This window comes from Melanerpes formicivorus, unplaced genomic scaffold, assembly GCF_026170545.1.
Source record: "Melanerpes formicivorus ecotype bairdi unplaced genomic scaffold, bMelFor1.0.p_v2 SCAF_30, whole genome shotgun sequence".
Lineage (NCBI taxonomy): Eukaryota > Metazoa > Chordata > Aves > Piciformes > Picidae > Melanerpes > Melanerpes formicivorus.
Window position 1 is genome coordinate 7996586 of NW_027142382.1, and position 24362 is coordinate 8020947.

Consider the following 24362-nt stretch of genomic DNA (forward strand, 5'->3'; position numbering starts at 1 on the left):
GGTTTGCAAATACTAGAGTATTACCAGAGGCTCTTAGGCTAATTAAAAAGCATGCTGAATTTTTATCTTCCTTTTCCGTGGCCATGCTGCCCAGGGCTACCCGATACCCCCCAGCAGGTTGGATTACACAGGCAGCTGCCATAATGCTGTATTCAACAGATGACTGAACGGGCAGCCGCGGGCGGCTTGGTGAAAACGTTTCCAGAGCAGACTGGCTTAGCAACCTCAGAAGTTCCTTTTGGTTTCTTTTGATAATGAAGAAAGAAAACAGTTTTGCTTTTAGCTATGACTTCTCAGGAAGAGGTGAGTGAAACTTTGGGAGCATGTGGTATCCTCTGAATAAACAGCACGTCGGTGTTTAGCTTGCGTGTGGTGTACTCCACAATGCTGTTTTGTTTCCTGATGGACAACTTCTGCCCCAGTTAGAAAGCTATTTATTTAGTAAATATTTAAAATATCATGCATGGAAAGCTGTTCCTTTCTCTGCCTTACAGCTAGCAGGTTCCACATACAATTTGATTTCTGTTCATCGAAATGTATATGAAATTTTAGGAAATGAAACAGTAAGAACCTTAATGCAAGGTTTTAAAAGGTAAAAAGGTCTTCCAAATGGCTTAAAGATACAGTCACAGGCAAAGCACACATTCTTTGCCTAAAATGTGTCATTGTTAAGTCCCATTTTCTGGAACTGACTCTGCAAACACTCAGCTTTTACAGCTTACCAGCTCCACTGTCTTTAACAAACCTGAACTTGTTTCCCACCACTGCAAGTTCAAACAGCTTATTCCTTTTGCCAGTGACAGTGTGCAGAACTGGAGTCAGAAATCAGCATTCCAGAGCTATTTACTCTGAATTCGAGGGTAGCACATTCTGACAGTTTTTTTCACCATGTAGAAAGTGATTAAAGGTTTTCTGGAGCAAAATTCAGTTGGCTCTGAATGAGGATCCTGTGAGGTGCTGTGCAGGTGTCATACACTTTTTAGCCTTTCTCTTGTTTTCCGTGGCATTTAAAGAGCAGGGGATGGGTTCACAACTCCAGTGTGAGTTTTTAAAAGTAGCTACAGTGCTTAGACAAGTCTGGACGAAAATTAACTTCTTTGGTTTGCTGGTAAATTAATTATAAGTGCTCTTCTCATGAGCATTAAGTACATAACATAATGTGTCCAGCTTTGGAGTCTTCAGAACAGGAAAGGCATAGACTAGATCCATGGAGCAGGCCCAGAAGAGGGCTATGAAGATGATCAGAGGGATGGAACACTTCTCCTATAAAGAAAAGCAGAGAGTATTTGGGTTCTTCAGACTGGAGAGTGCTCAGGCAGGGTCTCATTGTGGCTTTTCAGTACTTAAAGGGTGCTTATATGAAACATGGGGACAGATGTTTTAGCAGAGCATGTTGCAGGAAGACAAGATGTAATGATTTTAAACTAAAAGAGGGGAGATTCAGACTAGATGTAAGGGGGAATAATACAGTGAGCATGGTGAAAAACTGGAACACGTTGAGCAGAGAGTTGGTAGATGCCCCATCTCTGGAAACATTCAAGGTCAAACTGGAGTGGGCTCTAAGCAACGTGGTCTAGTTGATGTCCCTGCTCACTGCAGAGCAGGTTGGACTAGATGACTTTTAAAGGTCTCTTCCAACCCAAAGTATTTTATGATTCAGTATCAACATTTTACAAGGTGATTATATTATTTTTTTATTCTATTTTGGTTTTCTCCTGACAACGCAGGTACAAGAGACAAATCCCACTACTGGAAGTCTTGAGATCATCTCTATTACAGAGGTTGAACCACCGGTACCAGAAGTTCAGTTTTCCTTCAAAAGATTTTTCTTCATACCACAAGTAACAGTAGACCCCAGTGCAGATGGATCTGGTAGGGATACTGCACAGCATTCTGCCCTTTCTAATTTAAATGTCTAATGTAGGTCTTTAGCCTTGAAAAATTATGCTTGCCCACTCAGTCAGGGAAAGCCATCACTTGGAGGGGGAAAACAGCCTCGTTCCCTCAGCCCTGAGTTATACCAGCACAGGAAAGGGTGATGCCATTTTGTGTCAGCTTGTGATGCTTGTTCTTGCATACACAAGCATTTTTCATAGCCAGAATACTCACACACTTCAGCCACATGACAAATGCTTGCCCACACTTTTCCAGCACATTTTTGAAAGACTTGTTTGAAATTTTACTGGGCTGGAAATTGGTCTGTTGCAAAATGGAGGATACAGCACAGCACCCTTGGAAGAATGTTTGCTGCTTCCCATAGGTTTCATGGCAAAAATAACCACTAACTGCAGGCTGAGCATCAAGGATGAAGACAAAGCAATTAAATTTGCTAGACCATTAGCTACTACATCTGTCCAGGATTTTTAGAATACCAGTCACCAATGCCATTGCCAAAACCATTTACTCAGCTGCTGCTGAGAGAGTTTGTATAGACTGGGATTTACTCATGTGTTTATAAGCACTGGGACAAGAGGATGAGACACTCCTCATCCTTGGCTGATTGTAAATACCTGCCAACTTCAAATTCAAAGCTTGAAAAATGAGGGGGAGTGAAGAGCTTCACAAACTGAAATTGAACAGAAGGTTCTGCTTGCTTCTCTGTGTACCCAGGACAAAGCTGTGTATGATATTTTCCCATAGTTAGCCCTTTGTGCATCAGCAGACAGGGAAACAAGTGAACCGCTCATTATTTTCAGTGGAATCTGTTGGTGTCTTCCAGACTGAAAATACCACTAAGTTGTCATCAGCTGTGGAGGTGATTGGTGACCAGAACTGCAGCTCATGAAATGTATTCAGTAGTTACTGCTGATATATATTTTTAACTTTAGATGCATCCTTTTTCCTTGAAAATTCAAGACTCGGCCTTGACCCAGCTCCTTTCTTTCCTTCTCATTACAGAATAACTTTAAACAGATCACATTTCCCCACATCTTTCAAGACTGGTTTGGGGAGTCCTGTTTTTTGAAAGTTTAGCTTTCTATCATTTTTGGTTAAGCTTGCTTCCAATTCTGAAAGGACCAGTGACTTCCCTCCTTCTCATCTTGAACACCTATTTACTGTCTTTCCCCAATATTCCTGCTCCCGCTCAAATCTTTAGATTCCTCCTATTTATTTCCTCATCTGTGTTACCTCAACTCTGCAGGAATGTGTCACACTTACCTCCCAGCTGCATGAGGTGAACCTATGTGGTCTCTGGCCTCATCACAGGATTCCCATTGTCCCAGACACAGTACTCAGAGCATCTGTCATGGTTTAACCCCAGCCAGCAACTAAGCACCATGCAGCTGCTTGCTCATTCCTTCCCTCTCCCAGAGGGATGGGAAGTGGGGAAAAAAAAGCAAAGCTTCTGGGTTGAGATAAGAACAGTTTAATAACTGTAACAAAATATAACAACAATTTTAATTCTAATTATTATCTCAGTGAAAAGAAAGATACTGAGAGAGAAATAAAACCCAAGGTAGTACAAATAATGCACAATGTCACCATCTGTTGACTGATGCTCAGACTGACCCTGAGCAGTGATCCCATTTTCCTGGCCAACTCCCCCACAATTTATACACCAAGCATGATGTTCCATAGTGTGGAAAAATCCTTTGGCTAGTTTGGGTCAGCTGTCCTGGCCATGCTCCCTCTCAGCTTATAGTGCACCTGCTCACTGGCAGAGCATGAGAAATGGAAAAATTCTTAATTTCAGACAAGCTGGGCTTAGCAACAGCTAAAACATCAGTGTGCTATCAACATTATTCTCATGGTGAATCCAAAGCACAGCACTGCACCAGCTGCTAAGAAGAAAATTGACTCTATGCTAGCCAAAACCAGGAATGCAGAGTCTGGCTGAGGATAGAGCTGTAGGGTGCGCTGGCATTGCAGAGCTGGTACCAGCAAGAGTCAGGAGGCATCACAAACAGGAATTGCCATAAAGAGGAGATTCAAACTAGTTTGTTCACTGCTGCTTCCTCTAAAAGGATTTATTAGTCCACTTGAGCTTTCTGAAGTCTTCAGCGAGTACACCTGTACCCAGGCTTGATAAAACCAAAACAGGTCTGGGTTTAATTTTTATTCCTGGACTCTCATTTTCAGGACAGGTGCTTGTATGCTTCTAAAGCCCATGGGGTAATGTAGCCTACAAAAACAAACCTTCAGAGCTTATATGCTCAATTGCACTGAGGGCAGGCCAGGTGCTTGATCCAGACATGAGGCAAAAGCTATAGGAGCATCTGAGAGCATCAGTGAGCCCCAAAGCACTTGAAGCCTTCTCAGTGTCAGTTCACAAAGTGTATGCAGAGATTGCTACTGCCATCTAGTTTAATGTTAGATGAATCTTTTAGTTTAATGTTAGAGAAATCTTTCTGTTTAGTGTTAGATAAATCTTTTTCATTGCAAATTCTAACTGGTTTAACTTCACAGAGGCTGTTCTCTCTGTTTCACTTCTAGGAGATATTGAACCACCTTCAATGTGCCATGTTTTCATGTCTCTAAAATACTTTCCATATATCTGTGGTTTGTTCCTTGCAGTAATCCTAGCAGTTGCCATTGGCCTAGGTGGTGAGTACAATTAGTTATTCATTAAGTTCTCGCTTAGCCATTCAAATGCTTAATTTTTAATGAGCCTTTTACTTAGAATGGAATTAAGCTGCTACTGTGTCTTGTTTGCTGAAGGAAAAAATCCTGTAGATGTGATGGCTTTAAATTTTATTTACATGTAGGCATAAAACAGATGTGCCACTCATGAGAGGATTGGTGCAATTTTTACAACACTGGGGAATCTGCAGCTCCAGGAAGCCTTTCTCTAGTAAAACCTCACCAGTTCCTCTTAGGTGGTGAACTAAGAGTTTAGAAACTGGAGGGGGGGGTGGGGGTGGGGGTGGTGGAGGGCGGAAATGACACACGATTTCAGAAAGCACACATCATATTTTGGTCCCATAATTCACTTATCTAAGTTTGGTTTCAAAGAATCAAGGAACTTTTTGCTATCACAAACAACTTCTACAAAGGGAAAGAAAATTCAGAATGAGTTTAGCGGTGACTGTGAAGTGTGACCTGCCCAGGTCTGGGTTCCAAATACGTTGGTGCCAGAACAGTGTCTTCACTCCTACAAGAGGGATGAGCTTGTATGAGGTTGAGGCATGCTTCCAGGAAGAGAGTTCAATGGACATGTTTTGAAAGGGTCTCCTTGCTTTGCTGGACTCAAGAACCAGGCAGAAACTCACCCTGGGGTGAAACATAAACTGGGTAGAGGGAGCTAGAAAGGTGTCAGCACAAACAGCAAGGCTGACTCCTCCTAACAGTCATTACTAATGGATGAGTTTAGCAGCACCAACCTCCAGGCTGTATTCAAAAGTTCCTAGATTACGGGACGTGTGTTTTCCTTGGCAAGACTGAAATCTGCCCAGGTAATTGAGGTGTCAGAAGTGTTAAACTAATATCCAAGTGTGTTTTCATCACCTTGTTTTCTTTCATTCTTGTTAGTCCAATACAACTGCATTGGGAAGTTTCGCTGCCGATCGTCCTTTAAGTGCATTCAGAAATCAGCCAGGTGCAATGGTGTCTTCAACTGTAAAGAAGGAGAGGATGAGTACAGATGTGGTAAATTTGAATTTGGTTATAAATCCCTCCTCCTGTAGCATCTGGCATGTTATCAGGAAATGTATGTTGTAAAGAGTTGAGTGAGACAAGAAAGTCTGATGGATTATCTAAATCACCACTTCAAAGGAACAGTCTTTCTGATGTATTGACTTACAGTTTATGAGAAATCCAACTACTCTTCAGATAAATGTGATGATTGCTGAATATTTCTACTGCCATATTGGGCATTTGTCTCCATTATAAGTCTAGATGCTTCTTGACTGCTGCCATTTCCTCTACCTGCAAGGTATACCACACTGCATTATGGTGTGTATACACAGCACACTCTCTATTCACTGGCACATGGTTGCACTGGGTTGGTTTTGAAGATTCAAAAGCCTGCTGTTATCTTAAAGGACATGGAAATAGGAGAGGTCAGTATTGCTTTTTGTACACTGAGGATTGTGGAGTTTGCTGCTTTGTGTGTGAAATGTGTGCCCCATGCCTGAGTTTCTCTCTCAGTTTCAGGCATCACAGGGACATGTGGTGGGTTGAAATTACCCCCCAACTAATTTGGAGAATAACCCCCCAAAATAAAAGGGCTACACAAACTCAGTTGGAAGCAGAGGAGTATTTACAACCAAACTAAAATGTAGAAATATGAAATGCAATGAAGGTGTACAAAATAGACAATGTTTACACACAATTACAATTCATAAACAGCACAAGAACCCCTCTGGACCAAACTCGAGGGTTACCGCTAGCTTCCCCCTTTCCAGCCCCTCTGTCCCCCACCCCACACAAGGGAAAAAGGAAAGAGAAGAGCAGAGAGTAGCTTGTTAATACTTACCCACAAGAAGAATGCAGCTAAGGTCAGCAACAGCCAAGCTAAAGCCACCAGCTAGTATCTGGTGGAGGGAAGAGCTGAGAAAGAGAGACAGAAATAGTTTATACGACTAACTTTGTCAGGTATCAGATTAAAGGGATTATTTAGACCTTATCATTATTTTCCCTTTACATCCAATGGTAATTTATTTACATTCTACCACTTTCTACTTAAGATCTGTGGAAAATTTCCTAGGCATCAGCCTGAAACTGCCACAGGGTATTGTCATAGAATTGTAGAATCACAGAATGGTCTTGGTTGGAAGGGACTTCTGAAGATCATAGAATCATAGAATCAATAAGGTTGGAAAAGGCCTCAAAGATCACCAAGTCCAACTTGTAAAGATCATCTAGTCCAACCTCCTCTGCAGTAAGCAGGGGCATCCTCAGCTAGATCAGGTTGCTCAGAGCTCTGCCAAGCCTCACCTCGAATCTTTTTAATGGTCCTTCTTTCTCTTGTGCTATGGAAGCTGACCATGGTGTTTGCAGCCACTGGAGGGAAAGGACTAATAACAGTAGTCTGATTTTCAGATCAGTGCACTTGTAATGCTGACTCCAATACTTACAGGTGAGGAGAAAGCATGGCTTTCTGTCTGTGCAATAGGAGGAGTGGCAAGAGCCATGAGCTTTTCGCCCCAGCTAACCTTGCACAACACTTTAAATCTCTGGTGCATTTTCTCTAAGGAGGGCAACAGGTCTGCTTTTCTGGTCTGCCTTTGCAATGCCATCACAATGGACTGTGGGCACATGGGCACACGTGGGAAATCCCTGTCCTGCTGTGACCATGTGTGTGGCATCCCTTCTGCCTGGGAAAGCCTTTTTCCAGGTGTGCCTCCTACTCACCTAGGGTTCTGCACCCCAGCAGCAGATGTGGTGAAAGGTACAGGGATGAGGAGGGCATGACACCATGCAGGACAAAGGGATTGTGGAAGATGGATCTGTAGCTGGGCCTTCTGCAGTATTTCCCCACCGGTCTTTTGCCCAGACTCAGCACACTTTGCAGCAATGCTAGCTCCAAAGGGTGGCTCAGCCCTGCAGCTGGGCTGGCATGAAGAAATGCCCACAGGGAAGGGCTGTGATGAGTAGAGCCAAGCTGGAGAACCAAGCTCCCAACTGGTACATCTGTCCTTTCCTCAGCCTTTACACACCCATCATCCTAGATATGCCAGCCCCACTTCAGAAGAGGGATGCAGGTAGAAAACTCCATGGGATCCCAGGGGCATCTGTGTGCATGTGCATCCACCTCCCTGACTGTGCTGTGCAGCACAGGAGGTGCCAACTACCTTTCATGACTTGATCACAGATTTCCATGGTGTCAAGCATCTGCAGCTCCAACTCACTGCAATCAGCAAGACTTTCTTAGGCTCATAAGAGGGTGAAGCAGCTTTTTCCATCTGCAGTAGAGTTAGAATCCCACAGCCATTCCCAGGAGCATGGTCTTTTTTGTCCTGGTGGTTCTAGCTCGGTGTACCTTGGTTCACATCCTCAAGGGGAAGACAAAACCAAGCAAAAGCAAACACAGAAAATTCTGTCAAAGGATCCAAGTGATGGAAAAGACAAGCAGTAAAAACTCAGTGAGACAAAAAACATGGATGCCACAGTGGTGTGCTGGCACTGCTTTGTACCTGCTGTGTACTTGGTGGTTCTTCTTCACAACTCAGACTTTTCTTTTCCTGTATCTCAGTCAGGCTGAGTGGCAAGAAGGCTGTGCTACAAGTTTTCACTTCTGGATCCTGGCGAACAGTTTGCTCTGATGACTGGAAAGCAGAGTATGGAAATACTACCTGCAAACACCTGGGCTTCTCAAGGTATGATCACAAAATGGCATTTTGAACAAACTGAGGGTCTCAGTCTTTCTACTGAAATCCTCTGTTAGTCTGTGCTTCAAAAGAAAAAAAATAACCTTAATAGACCTTTGTGAATGAGATGGTTGAGGAGATTTGAGTTGATGTGGGAAATAGAATCATAGAATTGTAGAATGCATTGGGTTGGAAAGGACCCTTGAAGGTCATCTTGTCCAACCCCCTTCATCGAGCAAGGACACCTCCAACTAGATCAGGCTGCTCAGGGCCCAATTAAGTTTGATCCTGAATGTCTCCAGGGATGAGACCTCCACCACATAAGCAGGCAACCTGTCTCGTATTTCACTACCATCATTGTGAAGAACTTCATTATGTCTAACCTAAATCTACCCTGCTCCAGTTTCAAACCATTGCCCCTCATCTTTTCACTGCAAGCCCTTCTAAACAGCCCCTCCCTAGCCCTCCTGTAGGTCCTCTTCAGATGTTGAAATGCTGCTATAAGGTCTCCCTGGATAGTCCTGAGTACTCGTGGACTACTAATACAATTTATTACTGCTATAAATCCTGACCGATGGTTTGGTGAAATCTTCCCTATGGGGTGCAGGTGCCTGAATCCTACTTGTCTCTCTCGTAGCTTGCAGCCTGTCAGAGCTGCACTAAAAAACATGTGAGCATTTTCCATTTCCTTTACTTCTTCTGCAAGAAAACTGTATATACAACTCACCCCATGACATCTGTTAGGAATCAAGGTCCACCACACAATCCAACAAGGTGATTCTTACTATATTCATAGAATCATAGAATCAATAAGGTTGGAAAAGGCCTTCAAGATATTAATAATAATAATAAACCAGGTTGTAAGAGACCTTCAAGATCATCGTGTCCAACCCATCAACCAATCCAACCCACCTAAACAACTAACCCATGGCACCAAGCACCCCATCAAGTCTCCTCCTGAACACCTCCAGTGATGGTGACTCCACCACCTCCCCAGGCAGCCCATTCCAATGGGCAATCACTCTCTCTGTATAGAACTTCTTCCTAACATCCAGCCTAAACTTCCCCTGGTGCAGCCTGAGACTGTGTCCTCTTGTTCTGGTACTGGCTGCCTGGGAGAAGAGACCAACCTCTGCCTGCCTACAACCTCCCTTCAGGTAGTTGTAGAGAGTGATAAGGTCTCCCCTGAGCCTCCTCCTCTCCAGGCTAAGCAACCCCAGCTCCCTCAGTCTTTCCTCATAGGGCTTGTGTTCCAAACCCCTCACCAACTTTGTTTTCCTTCTCTGGACTCATTCCAGCAAGTCAACCTCCTTCCTAAACGGAGGGGCCCAGAACTGGGCACAGGACTCGATCTCATTCCTGACAAAGCACCATTTCATTCACAAACTTCAACACAAGTTGAAGTTTGATGCTCTGATATTTCTTACAATGGCATTATTTGGACTTCTGCATGTTATATCTAGTTGTATAAGGCCACTTTCAATCATTTTTTGTTGCTTTTAGAATACAACACAGCTCAATTGTTCAATTAAAACAAAAAAGACAAATTATTCACTATTCTTGCTGCAAAATGTAACTTCTGAAAAAGGAGGCAATGAGCTTCAGGAAATGCACCAACCAGCTCCAACAGAAGTTTTATTGCAATATCAGAACTGAAATTAATTTTGTCTGCCAGGTAAATGCCTCTCAGCTTGTGTGACTCCCACGTATGAATATGGTGAGAATATGAGCACGCTATAAGAAGTGCTTCTTAGGGAGGATAGGATTGCTTTATCTAGGGTTGGACTTCGGTTATTGTGGTTGCTACACTGGGTTGTTGTTGGCAGAAGCACTGAATTATTTAAACAGATTACTGACAGGCTGTCTGAGGAAGCTGTGTTTATGGTTTATTTGCAGCTACGTGAGTTCAGGTTACCTTCCTGTGGCTGCAGTTGAAAAACAGTTTCAAAGACATTTTGTATCCCTCAGCCACTGGTTATCAGCTGATCAAGTGACATCCCTGCACAATGCAACAAACCTCAGGTATGCCTAGCTTGTTCATTCTGACAGAAAGAGAGCAATCAGTAGAAGGAGAATTGCTAACAGTTTGAGATGGTGTCTAATTTTTCAGGCCTGTCGTGCTTTGTAATTTGTGGATGTTGTTATGCATCATAGACCAAGGTTCAGTAGCAGTCTTTCCTGAATGCAAGCTAAGCACTTGTTCCAAGATCCATGAAAACCAACAGGGGTTTTAAAATGGGAGATTTGTCCCATGGTCCCTATTTTTCTTTGTAAATGGATGGATGCCAGGAACTTTTCTCTTTCCATTGTGAAGCAGTTTGTTTCAGTTTACAGATCCCCAGATATTTCCCAATGGGCTTATGAACCTTTTACAGTCCATTTTTTCCTTCTGATAATTGCTTGTTTCTCTTAGTTACCTTTCACTGAAAGGCAAACTATTAATCTGAGGAGACTACAGATCACACAGTGAAAATTGCTGATGAGTCTCCCCACACAAAAGTGTGAATCACTCTTCAGCAGGGCAGCATATGGTCTGCAGGGTCCCAGTGGTACCTGAGCTCCTAACCTGGAATAGAATAGAATAGAATAGAATAGAATAGAATAGAATAGAATAGAATAGAATAGAATAGAATAGAATAGAATAGAATAGACCAGGTTGGAAGAGACCTTCAAGATCATCGTGTCCAACCTATCAACCAATCCAACCCACCTAATCAACTAAACCATGGCACCAAGCACCCCATCAAGTCTCCTCCAGAACACCTCCAATGATGGTGACTCCACCACCTCCCTGGGCAGCCCATTCCAATGGGCAATCACTCTCTGTGTGTAGAACTTCTTCCTAACATCCAACCTAAACCTCCCCTGGTGCAGCTGAGTATTTCAGCTAAATGTCCTTAGTAGATTAGATGAGTATATAATTTTGTACCTCATTCAAGATACAAGTTACTCATATTTATGTGCACATAGATGTGCAGGAAGATGGCACAATACTGGGGAAACAAAAGCAAACCCAAAAAACCACACCCCAACCCCCCCCAATCCCCTGTGTCTGGGACGTGTAACTAATACTGCACTGTCTTTTCATCGTAGAGAGGAATGCGCTTCTGGCAATGTGATCATCTTAAAATGTTTGGGTAAGAATCAGGGAAAGTGAAAATAACATCAAACCCTCTCCTTCACTCTCTAGCAAGAGCTGGGAGGAATGGTGTTCTTGGGGCATACTACACCATCAGTCATCACATCAAAGAACAAATCTATTTCTTACATAACATTTAAAAGAATTTCAGCAAGTGGGAATAGGCTGGGAGGATAGATTGGAAGCATCAGACAGCAGGGCTATTTTGGACTGTGAGTTGAGTCTGTGGATTGATGCTGTAATTTCCACTCTGCCGTCTGAGCAGGGAAAGGGAAATTCTGTCTTAACATTTGAACTCTCACCCCACACCTCTCCATGTCAGATAGACTGAGACATGAAAAATCCAAAAACAACAGGAAAATCATCACCAGGGCAGAGGAGATGCTTCAGCCTGTCTGTGCATCTGAGGAGGGCAGAACAGCAGGCTTTACAGCTCAGCCAAGCACTACGTCCGCAGGGCAGAAGATGTGCAGTCCACAGCTCCCATACCAGCTGCCAGGCATGATGCTGCAGGGATGGGAGGGAGGAGAAGGAACCTCTGGGGGCAGCCACAGCTCGAGATGTGGGCGATGGAGGATGGTCCTGCTGCTGAGACCTCCCAGTTTCAGCAAGGCTGGGAGTAGAGGGGCTGAAGGTGACAGAAACGTGCCTGTGTTTCCTGTGTGGACTGTAACCTTTGCTTTCTGCCAGTGTGCGGGACGCGGGCCAGCTACGGGCCACGGATCGTGGGGGGCAACGCATCCTCCCCCCGGCAGTGGCCCTGGCAGGTCAGCCTGCAATTTCATGGGCACCACCTCTGTGGAGGGTCTGTCATCACCCCACGCTGGATCATCACTGCTGCCCACTGTGTCTATGAGTAAGTCCCTAAATTGCCTTGCTGAAGGTATCCTGCTCACCCCACCAGCAGTAGGTCTGTGTGAGGGGCTATTGCAGAGGAGGGTTAATGCAGGAGATACTGGCTTGTTAATTGCAGGAGATACTGGCTTGTCTTTATTTCATGCCCTTGCTCTGTAACATTTAAATCATCTCTCTCTTCTTTATTGAAAATAATCAACCAACAAGAACAACAACAAACCAAACCAACAAAACCAAACCAAACCCCAAAACCCCCTCCTCCAACAAATGGTTCAAATCGGAGTCCCCAGTTTTCAGATATTCTGGGTTCTCCTGGGAAATCACAGCTTCCTGGAAAACTACATTAAACCAACATTTAAGCAGCAGATTTTAGGTATCCTTATCTGCAAGTCCTGTCCCTTGCACGTGAGTTAACAGCCCAGAGGGAATTTGCACCTGGCTGTTGTAGCACTCCGGAGCTGCAAAATAAGGTATGCAATCTTTTTCAAGTTGACAGGATCAGGGAGTTAGTGAGTCAGTGTGCTTACCACATACTAGCTGCTCCTTTTATGCTGTTACAAGTTGTTTTCCACTTGTAAATAGGTGCTAAGCAATTATTTAGACTCCTTTGTGTGTTGTAAATATAGCCCCCTCTATTATTTACTATGAGTTGTTTGGGTTTGCAGACTTGTTTGTTGCTAGTAGTGCAGGACTGCTCTTCTGATACTTACAAACCCTGGCCTCTTTTGTACAGCATGACAGGGCTGGAAGGGGCCTCTGGAGATCTTCTAGTCCAACCTCTCTGCTGAAGCAGGCTTTCCTAGAGCGAGTTGCACAGGACAGTGTCCAGGCAGGTTTTGAATATCTCCAGATAAGGAGACCACACTCTGGGCAGCCTATTTCAGTGCTCTGTCACCCTCAAAGTAAAGAGGTTTTTCCTCCTGTTCAGATGGAACTTCCTGTGTTCCAGTTTGTGCCCTTTCACCAGAGACAATAAGACAGCTAAAATGAGCTTTGTCTGACCACCCACCACATAGCTGCCTGCTTCTGAGCAAGTCCTGTAGGATGCTTTTGTACCCAGTAGATAATCTGTCTCCCAAAACCCAGCTGGTTCTGGTGTGTTCAAAGGCTGACAGGGATGGGAGTTTCATAGCTTCATTCAGGGTTGGAAGGGACCACAAGGATCATTTAGTTCCAATCCCCCTGCCATGGGCAGGGACACCCCACACTACATCAGGTTGCCCAGAGCCTCATCCAGCCTGCTCTTAAACACCTCCAGGGACAGGGCCCCAACCACCTCCCTGGACAACCCATTCCAGGGCTTCACCACTCTCATGGTGAAGAACATCCTCCTCACATCTAGCCTGAATCTCCCCACCTCCAGCTTCATTCCATTCCCCCTAGTCCTATCACTACCTGAGATCCTGAGCAGTCCCTCCCCAGCCTTCCTGTAGGCCCCCTTCAGATACTGGAAGGCCACAATCCATACCCCTGGAACCCTTTCCCAGGGCTGCTGCTAACCCACTGCTAGCCTGGTGGGCTGAAGCTAAGAGAAGCGGATCTGTTCATGTGCTGAAGGCTGAAAGATGTGGCTGTTCATGAAATGGGGGCACAAAGACCGTGCAGAAAGACAGCTTCTTCCCTGAAAGCACCTTGTCACAAGTGGAGCTGAGCTGGCTGCATGGCTGAGCACAGATGTGCCATGCTGCAGCAGCAGCTGCTGTGGGGTCATATAGGAGGACAGACAGGCAGGTCAATGAAAAGCTTTTGTGTATTTCTAGAAAGCTGCACAGATAATGTATCAATGACCCACTGTATTACTAAGATTAGTCACTCCTCCTACTATACTGAAATTAGACACAAGCTATAGCAAGTAGCAGGTAGCAAGTACAGCAGGTTGTAGCTATTTGCCTGCAGAATTTTATGTGATTCACAAGCTCAGGAGACAAATAAAAAACCTCAGACTTTTTGTTGAAGGTTTTTCACTCTTTCCTACCTCTTTGTTTCAGCCTGTACTTGCCGAGTTCATGGAGTGTGCAGGTTGGTTTTGTGACTCAGCAGGACACTCAAGTTCACCCATATTCAGTGGAAAAAATTATATACCATCGAAATTACAAGCCCAAGACAATGGGAAATGATATAGCACTGATTAAACTGGCAGCACCACTTGCTCTTAATGGTAATTCTTTCTGTTAGCTTTCACTTGGCTTTCTCACCTTCATAGCTAAGAGAAGGAAGAGTATTTTCCAGTACAGACAGGGAAATTTCTGTTTGAACTCTATGCCTGACCCAGGACACTTGAGTGGATCCCCACCACCTCTACAGGCAGTGAGAGATATGCAGCACAGATGTAGCCAGCCTGCTGTTGTGATGGCAAGGTAGCAATTCCTCTTCAGACTATACCAGCAGGAACCTCAGAGCCTCATTATCAAGAACTCCTCTGTACTCAGTACCCAGGCACAGAAAGCAACAACATCACCATCACAGGGCTCTGCAAAATGTTCCCAGTCCTTTCTGCTATGGGCTCATTGAAGGCATTTAATAATAGGCAAACATTAGCTTTACAATTTCTAAATATCTCTGCTATCTAAAATAAATGCCCCACCTCGTTTTACTTGGAGGTCACAGAGATTTTTATCCTGTCCTTTCTGTGAGTATAGGGAGTTGAAAATTGAGCTTAAATTTCAATGAGGAAAGAAAAAAGAAGGCAATTCAACTACAACAATGCTTTTAAATTACAACTGCTTTTATTTTCTCAGCAGGAAGCTACCTGTAGCTGACACGGTTAGTGAATTGAAACAATATATAATGATGCTTTATGAATTTAACTGATCATCTGCCAGTATGCTGTAATCACTGTGGGATCTCTGCAAAGTGGAGCTGGCTCTCTCTGATGTGTCTAGACTGTCAGTTGCTACATCAGTTCTCTTGAAATGCTTTGTATTTCCCTTTGAATCTAAATTAAGCTTGATTTTGTTTTCTGGTTTATATCTCAGCTGGTTTTGTTTGCTTGGGAATAAATTTGGGAAACCATCAAGAACAGACAGGGCTCCACATCCTAGTGAGACACCTGGTACGCCCTGGGGGGCTTGGCGGCTCTATGTTGATGGCTTGATGCTTGGGGTGGGGATCATTGCATGATAAGAGAACTGAACCACTAAGAGTTGCCCAGAGGTACCTTGCATTTTCTCTCCCTTTGGTCATGGCCAGCTCATCTTGGCACATCACAGTTTGTCCCTGCAAGCATCAAACACTGATTATATTGCACAGCATTTAGTGCCCCAGAGTGCAGAGGCACTGAAACTCCGTGAGCCAATGGGTAGGAAGCAGAGAGCATCCCAGACACCTTGTCACCCATTCAGAAGAGCACAGAGATGTGCACACATAAGCACAGAATATATCTGGTTGGAAGAGACTTCAAAGTCCAACCCTCAACCCAGCACTAAAGGATCAACATCAAACCATGGTTCTTTGTACATATCACTGCACAAAGCCTGTTGGAAAGTGCCATGTAGTTGTGTCATGGTCAGCCAAGGTCCTTTCTCTGCCCAAGCAACATGGTGTGGGGTCTCTGATCTATCCATCAGGTGCATTTCTTGTTTTCTCATTCCTCAGTTTCTTTACTAGCAAACTTTCTCTGTTGCTTCACACTTAAAACTAATCAGGCTTGGTGCAGGTATTGTCTCAAACTGATGGTATTGGCCTTAAGACAAAGACCTTCAGAACTTCCAGTCTGCTTATGTGTGTGTGGGGGTGGTGCTCATCACAAGTTTGCTGCAAGCCAGATTCTGAGGTTTTATTGAGACATACAATTTACTGCTGAATTTTAAAAGCAATTCTCTCTCCTCTCTCTCTTTTTTACAATAGGTCACATAGAGCCAATTTGTCTGCCTAATTTTGGTGAACAGTTCCCAGAAGGGAAAATGTGTTGGGTGTCAGGATGGGGAGCAACTGTGGAAGGAGGTATTTTATATTATGTGCTTTTAATTACACTACATGAAGATATCTCACATACAGCAAACAGAGGATTTGGTTGGAATCTAGTTCAGCATTAAATTTTCTGGGATATCGTGGTGGGGGATGGGGGGGGGGGGGAAAGATATATTCCTAAATTTTGTGCTTACTGTGAACAGTTTCAGAGATGTACAATCCCTGATCACAAGGAATGGGGTACACCCTGTGAAAAAAGCTAAAAAATTAACATGTAGGCTGCAAGATAGTTCACAATGTCGTCCTCAGCATCAGTCAACCAGGCTGTGTCCAAGCATAGGAAGAACAGAGAAGGGCAACAAAGTTGGTGAGGGGTTTGGAACACAAGCCCTATGAAGAGAGGCTGAGGGAGCTGGGGCTGCTTAGTCTGGAGAAGAGGAGGCTCAGGGGAGAACTTATCACTCTCTACAACTACCTGAAGGGAGGTTGTAGACAGGCAGAGGTTGGTCTCTTCTCCCAGGCAACCAGCACCAGAACAAGAGGACACAGTCTCAAGCTGCACCAGGAGAGGTTCAGATTGGATGTTAGGAAGAAATTCTTCACAGAGAGAGTGATTGCCCATTGGAATGGGCTGCCTGGGGAGGTGGTGGAGTCACCATCATTGGAGGTGTTCAGGAGGAGACTTGATAGGGTGCTTGGTTGCATGGGTTAGTTGATTAGGTGGTGTTGGATGATGGGTTGGACACGATGATCTTGAAGGTCTCTTCCAACCTGGTCTATTCTATTCTATTCTATGCTATGCTATGCTATGCTATGCTATGCTATGCTATGCTATGCTATGCTATACTATTCTAATAGAAGAACTGTCCATTCCTTATTTTTCCTCTCCAGAGAAAGCATGTATACATTTGCAGGCAAGTTCAGTGATGTAGAAATGTGATCTATGAATAATGTCACAAAGAAAAGGGAATTATTTTGGTTATTTTCTTTGGCCATGACTCATAGGTCATGTTAATCAATAATGTCTGCTGAATCACTTCCATGTGAAATTGCTTGAATTCTTAGGTCATTGGTTTTTATCAGTCTTCATTTATCTCTTTCAGGGTTCAGAGAACAAGAACAGTATGTTACCTGGCCTATAGATAATAGCAAAGGGTAGGAAAAAAATATGAAAGCAAGATTTAGGCCACACAGTCAGCTATACATTGACAATAGAGAGCGTGTGGTGATCAGTCCCACTGGTAGAAATGGCCCATTCAGAATCTGAATAAAATCACATCAACCTTTGCAAAAGAAATCAAATGTTTGCAGATGATTTGTTGAGTTAACAGAACAGGTGATCAATTCAAAACGAATTTTGGCACTACACTGAAGGCAGTGTCCATCCAGCTTTTGAGTTCGTTCCTGCCACTGATTGTCTGAAGGAGAAACATACACTGTGTAGTTTTATATTGCATGCTGTCATAATCCATAGCTCTATTGAGCTGTTAGTTACTGGATTCTCTGATGAGACACCCAGCTGCCTTACTTGTGTGTTGTCCTTTGAACCTCATTTCTTTCACCCTTGCTTGCCAATTCTTCACACACTAAAACATTTTCTGTTTATAAGTGGAGATTAGCTTCAAGGACAGAGGGGGTTTCCTTGCTGCTTTGTTTGGTTTGGGGTTTGTGTGCATTCTTGTTTTTGTTTTTATTTATTTTTGGTTTGGTTTTGTTTTATTATTGTTAGCCATTGGAATGTGCTGCCCAGGGAGGTGGTGGAGTTGCCAGCCCTGGAGGCGTTCCAGAGGGGATTGGACGTGGCACTTGGTGCCGTGGTCTAGTAGTCATGAGGTCTTGGGTGACAGGTTGGACTCGATGATCTGTGAGGTCTTTTCCAACCTTGTTGATTCTATGATTCTGTGATTCTGTTTTTATTATTTCATTTTATATTTTCAACAGGTGATACATCTGACACCATGAACTATGCAGGAGTTCCTCTGATTTCTAATGCAATTTGCAATCACAGGGATGTCTATGGTGGGATCATAACTCCTTCGATGCTTTGTGCCGGTTTCCTAAAGGGAGGGGTAGACACCTGCCAGGTATGGAAGTTTCCAAACTGCAACTGTTCTCATTAAGAGCAGCAATGGAAAAACGTGAGTGATAAGTTATCAGAAGGCACTCCCAGGCTTTTCTTGGGCAAACATTTGGTTTTGTGCCATTTACTGTGTTTACCATGAACACTGATCACTGACTGCACGTTCATTTGCCACAGTTCCCTTCTTGCAGTTCTTCTGTGGACCATATCTGCTACTTCTGAAGCCAAATTTACTTAGGGCATTTTTTCATTTCTTGCATGTACTGCAGCATGGTGCCATCCTTTGTTTGCCCTGGCTCTGGCTTCTGTACTGCACTGAATCCTGAGCAGCTCTGGAGCTCTGCAAGGTGTAGAAACCATGTGGTGGAAAGCAGGCAAAGCATATATCAATAGAGGAGTAGGAGTATATAATTTTGGAAAAAGTAGAGTAAGGCAGGGGAAGGAAGAAAGGGAGAAGTGTTTGAGAAACTCAGAGGATTGGTAATGACTTTAGAGGAGAAGGATTCATAGCAGTGATTGATCCTTAACAACACTGAGTGGCAATTTTTCAAGATCCGTGCCAGAGTCGTGAAGGTGCCCATCTTGAGCCAGGTGTCACCCCTGTACACACTAATGTAGACTTAGCTAGCTAGTCATGGATGAAAAGCAAGGGCAAGGAGGGAGGGGAGGATCATGCTTCCAGGTGTTCTCAGTCGCAGTCATGCGTGGGACATGACAAAGCAAAGGTGTTAGGTGCATAGATCTCCATTTAAGCACCTGATTGCACAACACCCTCAGCGAGGTACCTGGCACCAGCCCATCACTGTGTGGAAGAGCTGTCCAAAGGCAGGAGTCTCAGAATAGGACTCCAAGTGACAAAAGAAGCCCTGCTCACCAAAGGGAGAGACTTGTTCCAAAGTAATTATTTTTCTGCCCTTCCCCCTCTCCCCTCTCCCCTTTTCTGTTGTTCTGCTGGTTCTGAAGTCAGGAAACTGCCCCAGCAAAATAAATGGAGAGTTTTCAATGCTTAGATGTGAGTCCATTGACTCAAATCTGCTCAGCAAAGTGTCTGGGAAGGGCCAGAAAAGCAGCGTGTGAGACTGTGCAGGAGCAAGCAGGGAAGGAGGGGGGGTGTAAGCTTTTTGTTGCAATGCCAGGCTCAGCTCAATCATGGCTAGGAGCCAAGCATCTGTGAGAGACTGAGGCTTCATGCAGACTGCAGATTAGCAATGCCCTTTCTGCAGGACAGGTACACTCCTCAGCACCTAAGTATTGTTTAGCAGCAGGCTTCAATATTACTTCTCTTGAACTATACTGCTGACTGGGGTAAGGAAAATATGATCTAATATACCTCTGAGAAATCTCTGACTTCTGCTGTAATATATGCTCTTCCCAGGACCCAGAACAGAGCAGAAACAGGAGACTCTGAATTATTTGACTATGCTTCTTCCCATATCCCCCAAAGAGGCACTTCCTCCTTTTTGGGGGGGCACTGACATTTGTTTTCATTCTTTGTCCTTCAGGGAGATAGTGGGGGTCCTTTAGCATGTGAAGATATGAGTATCTGGAAGTTGGTGGGGACCACCAGCTTTGGAGTGGGCTGTGCAGAAAAGAACAAGCCTGGTGTCTACAGCAGAACCACTTCCTTCCTGGACTGGATACATGAACAGATGGAGGTCTGATTTTGCTCTGTCTCTCCATCACCAGTTGCTGCTTTGCTCTCCCTGTGCCACACAGGGTTTAGGTCATATTTGTCAGAGCTGGGTTGTGTTGTATGGACACATGTGACCCGGGGGATTTCAGAGATGGTCCACAAGCACAGCAGGCAGAGCAGGGCGTGGGGGTCTTAGTGAGATGTGGCAAAGAGCAGGGGAGGGGTGGAGAAGGGAGTAGAGCATGAGAATGATGAGGGAGGGCACCTGGAGGCACAGAACGGGGAAGAAGGAGGGGTGAAAGGGGTGAATAAGGTGAAGGGAGGCAAAGGAAGAGATACTAAGGGATTTTATATGAAACTGTGAGACTGATACAAAAAGTCCTGGGGATTGGAAGCTGAGTGAGCCAAAGAAGCTGGAGGGGAGGGAGGTGGTGTTGGCTGGGAGGAGAACAGAGGCAAGGAAGTGAAAGAATGCTGCAGCCACCTTCGTCTGTCCTGAGGGTGGCCCACTCTTGGGAGACAAGGTGCTCTGCTGTCAGCACCCCTCCAGCAGTGGTAGATAGATGCTGAGTTCAGTCACCCAAGCAGGAAGAGCCATTGTGCTTCAGATGGACTCCCAGGCAAGGATCTGTTGCCTAAAAAGAATCCTCTGAAGACTTTTTAGAGACTTCAGGCTATCCTGCCTAGCTCACAGGTGTCCCTGTGGAAGGGCAAGTATAAGCAGCTGACCCTGGATAGTATCCACCATCTCAGATAGCCTGTGATGTCTCAGGACAGTATGACAGAGGATTTATGGGAGATCTGAGGCCTTCTGGATCAACTGCTGGAGGTCAGACAAAACACACTAAGACACCTCCAGTGGCACTAGATAGTACATGTCTGAGGCAAGTGAATTGTCCTCCATTACTTTGATAGGAGCCTAAACACATAGCTCTAAGGTAGACCTCTACACAGGCTCTTAGTTGTCATTTTCCTAGAAACATGGCAAAACCACTCTAAGCACCAAGGGCTGTGTCCCATCTTGCTCTAGCATGGACAGTGATGCTAGTGCTGCTGTTACTCAGTGAATGAATGCATAACAAAGAGCTGCCTGTGCCACCATGATAGCATGTGATGAAACCACTCCTGCCCCTGTCTCATTTGTGAAACAGACGAGACTTCCTCCTCAAACCAAAGTGCCAATATTAAGGAAGGAGATTAAGGAAGTGCCAATATTAAGGAATCACAGAAAAGGAGATGCCTGAAATAAGGTTCTGTGTGCAATTTCAGTTCAGCCTCCCATCTGCATACTGTATGACACATGCTGCTTTCACAGCCTGTATGACACATGAAGATTTATGCTATCAGATGCCTATCTGCCAGCAACAAAGCTAAAGAAGACAGGATAACATTTCTGAATCTTTAAGATCTCCAATATTGTTTTTTCTTTCCCCAAACACATACATCATGCTGATTCCCTTGCAGCTACCAAAGCCCAGACATTTCAGGTGAAGAGTTGGTGCCACATGAAAGCACAGGTCTCCATTTTTAAAGAAGTGATCAGGTGGAAAAAGTACAGCTAAATCTTTGTCTTGCTTCATGCTAGCATGTCATATTTTTTTCCAGAGGGATCTTCTTCAGATGTGAATACTAATTTATCAATTTATCCTCTTAGAAAGGATTTTCAACTGCAGCATAGAAACATGGGTACTTTTTCAGAGAATCAGAGAAAACATCTGGTTGGAAAAGACCTCAGAGATCACCCAGTCCAACACTTGACCCGCTGAAGGGTCAACACTAAACTGTGTTCCTAAGTACCAGGTCCACACACTGCTTAAACACCTCCAGGGATGGCGACTCCACCACTGCCCTGGGCAGGCCATTCCAATGTCTGATAACCCTTTCAGTGAAGAAATGTTTCCTATTATCCAGCCTGAATCTCCGCCAATACAGCTTGTAACCATTTTCTCTAGTCCTGTCACTGCCACCAAGGAGAAGAGGCTGCCCCTCCTCACTCCAACCTCCCTTCAGGTAGTTGTAGAGAGCAATGAGGTGCCCCCTCAGCCTGCTCTGGACTCTGAAACAAAACAAAAGCATGTGCAACTACTGTGCCTCTGAAAATGGGACCAAGGGAATGGCATGTACCTGGCAGATCTGGATGGTGGTATAATGGTCCTGCCTGCTCTTGCCTGCTGTTGCCCGCTGTGGCCTGAGGCTCATTTGATCTCTCCAGAAGCTTCTGTGCTTTCTTCAAACAATTCAAAACTAACCAAATAATTCAAAAAATTAACTTTCATAGCTAGGCCTTAGCAAAGGAGTTAGGAAAGAGATGTCTTTTTTTATTTAAGACATGCAAAATGGCAAGATAAGGAATTTGGCCATCAGAATGCCATTCAAAGCTTGCTCTGGGACTTAGCTTTAGAACAGCATGCTCATCATGGCCAACCCCCTCATGCAAGGCATGATCGAAGAGCAGACAGTGCTTTATTCTGATCTACCATTTCCAGGTGTGACCTGAATAAAGCACTTCTGCCTTTCAGATTTTACAGGAGAATACAAACCAAAGCCAAAGGCTCTCTCCTGTGAGTGTAAAGAAAAAAAACACCTGTTGCTTCCCACTATGTAGCAAACACTAATTGATGCCATTCAGCAAGATGTTTTCCTGACCTTGTGGAGAGAATTTCTGCTGCTTCCATTTTGAGCAGCTCTCCCACGAGGGAGGAAGCCAAAACTTTGTAGCATTAAAGGGAGTATCAGTGATGTGCATACATTACTGCCTCGGAAATATTATGCTTCAACTCTTAAATCTAAATTAGATATCAAAGGTTTCCAGAAAACAAACAAAAGTAAAAAAAAAAATAAAGAAACCAACAACAGAACAACTCAGAAGAAACAAAAGAAATGCCTTCAAAGACTGTTTAGCTCTCTGTATGTGACTCCCATGCATGTAGTCATCAGCAAATTTGCAGATGACACCAAGCTGGGAGCAGATGTTGGTCAGTTAGAGGGTGGAAGGGCTCTGCAGATGGACCTCAACCGACTGGACAGATGGGCAGAGTCCAACAGGATGGCATTCAACAAGTCCAAGTGCCAGGTGCTGCACTTTGGCCACAACAACCCCATGCAGAGCTACAGGCTGGGGTCAGAGTGGCTGGAGAGCTCACAAACAGAGAGGGACCTGGGGGTGCTGATTGACAGCTGCCTAAACATGAGCCAGGAGTGTGCCCAGGTGGCCAAGAGGGCCAATGGCATCCTGGCCTGCATTAGGAATAGTGTGGCCAGCAGGAGCAGGGAAGTCATTGTGCCCCTGTACTCTGCACTGGTTAGGCCACACCTTGAGTCCTGTGTCCAGTTCTGGGCCCCTCAGTTTAAGAAGGACATCAAAACACTTGAAGGTGTCCAGAGAAGGGCAACACGGCTGGGGAGAGGCCTTGAGCACAGCCCTGTGAGGAGAGGCTGAGGGAGCTGGGATTGTTTAGCCTGGAGAAGAGGAGGCTCAGGGGTGACCTCATTGCCCTCTACAACTACCTGAAAGGTGGTTGTAGCCAGGAAGGGGTTGGTCTCTTCTCCCAGGCAACCAGCACCAGAACAAGAGGACACAGTCTCAAGCTGCACCAGGGGAGGTTTAGGCTGGAGGTGAGGAGAAAGTTCTTCACCGAGAGAGTCATTCGTCATTGGAATGTGCTGCCCAGGGAGGTGGTGGAGTCACCATCCCTGGAGGTGTTCAAGAGGGGATTGGATGTGGCACTTGGTGCCATGGTCTAGCCATGAGGTCTGTGGTGACAGGTTGGACTTGATGATCCTTGAGGTCTCTTCCAACCTTAGTGATACTGTGATACTGTGATACCACTGTTGTTAATACATTCCTACATTCCCTGTAACCTCATCTCTTTATGACCCTGCCTCAGCTCATGCAAGCCTGAGAACCCGAGAACTAAAGCAGAGAGAGAAGCTGGTGGCATTTGCTCAGGCTCACAGTGCATGCAATGGGAATTGTTTCACATCCATTTAGTTGAGGTAGTGTGTTCTTCTGAAGGACTTCACTTGGCTGCAGCAGGCCCCTGGTTCCTTTGGTGACCCTAGAACTGCAAGGAAAAAAAAGAAGAAGTTATTCCCTTTCAGAGTTCAGTGGGTGGCAACATGAGCATTGCAATAGATGCATAACTGGTTTTCCTTCCCAGAGAGAAGAACTGCAGACCTGAGGAGAGCAGCAGTGCACTAAGCTTCTGAAAACCCACACCATGCTCCAGTCCCACGCCCAGAAGGACCCACTACACTCTTCTGGACACCTGCTATGAGCTTTGTACCTTCACAGACTACTTTTTATCATTTCTCTTGGTACTGGTAGATGTACTTTATCAACACTGTACTTAATCAGACTCCTTTGGAAAGAGGCAGTTGGATGCTGGATGCTGAGTATGCAGATTTACTGTCAAGTACAAATATCACAAGTAGGAGTAACACTAAGCCTGGTAATGCAGGATGCTATTACAATAAAGTTTTGTAGGCACCATGACA

The 24362-nt window shown here is 44.7% G+C and overlaps 1 protein-coding gene across 1 annotated transcript; it reads left to right on the forward strand.

The window, feature by feature from the left end:
* The first annotated feature begins 285 nt into the window (after positions 1–285).
* Positions 286–24141, forward strand: TMPRSS3 (transmembrane serine protease 3). The gene is made up of 13 exons (XM_068155214.1): positions 286–303; positions 1728–1872; positions 4435–4545; positions 5470–5586; positions 8135–8258; positions 10146–10271; positions 11343–11386; positions 12079–12244; positions 14232–14401; positions 16090–16185; positions 18094–18236; positions 19735–19887; positions 24026–24141. Exons 1-13 carry the CDS (start codon positions 286–288, stop codon positions 24044–24046), a joined length of 1434 nt encoding a protein of 477 aa, XP_068011315.1. The 3' UTR covers positions 24047–24141.
* Positions 24142–24362: the final 221 nt, after the last annotated feature.

Excerpts from the sequence above, each read along its gene's own strand:
- TMPRSS3 (XM_068155214.1), top strand. Across the intron at positions 5,587-8,134 it reads AGAGGATGAGTACAGATGTG|TCAGGCTGAGTGGCAAGAAG; the intron begins GTAAATTTGAAT and ends CCTGTATCTCAG. Across the intron at positions 11,387-12,078 it reads GATCATCTTAAAATGTTTGG|TGTGCGGGACGCGGGCCAGC; the intron begins GTAAGAATCAGG and ends GCTTTCTGCCAG.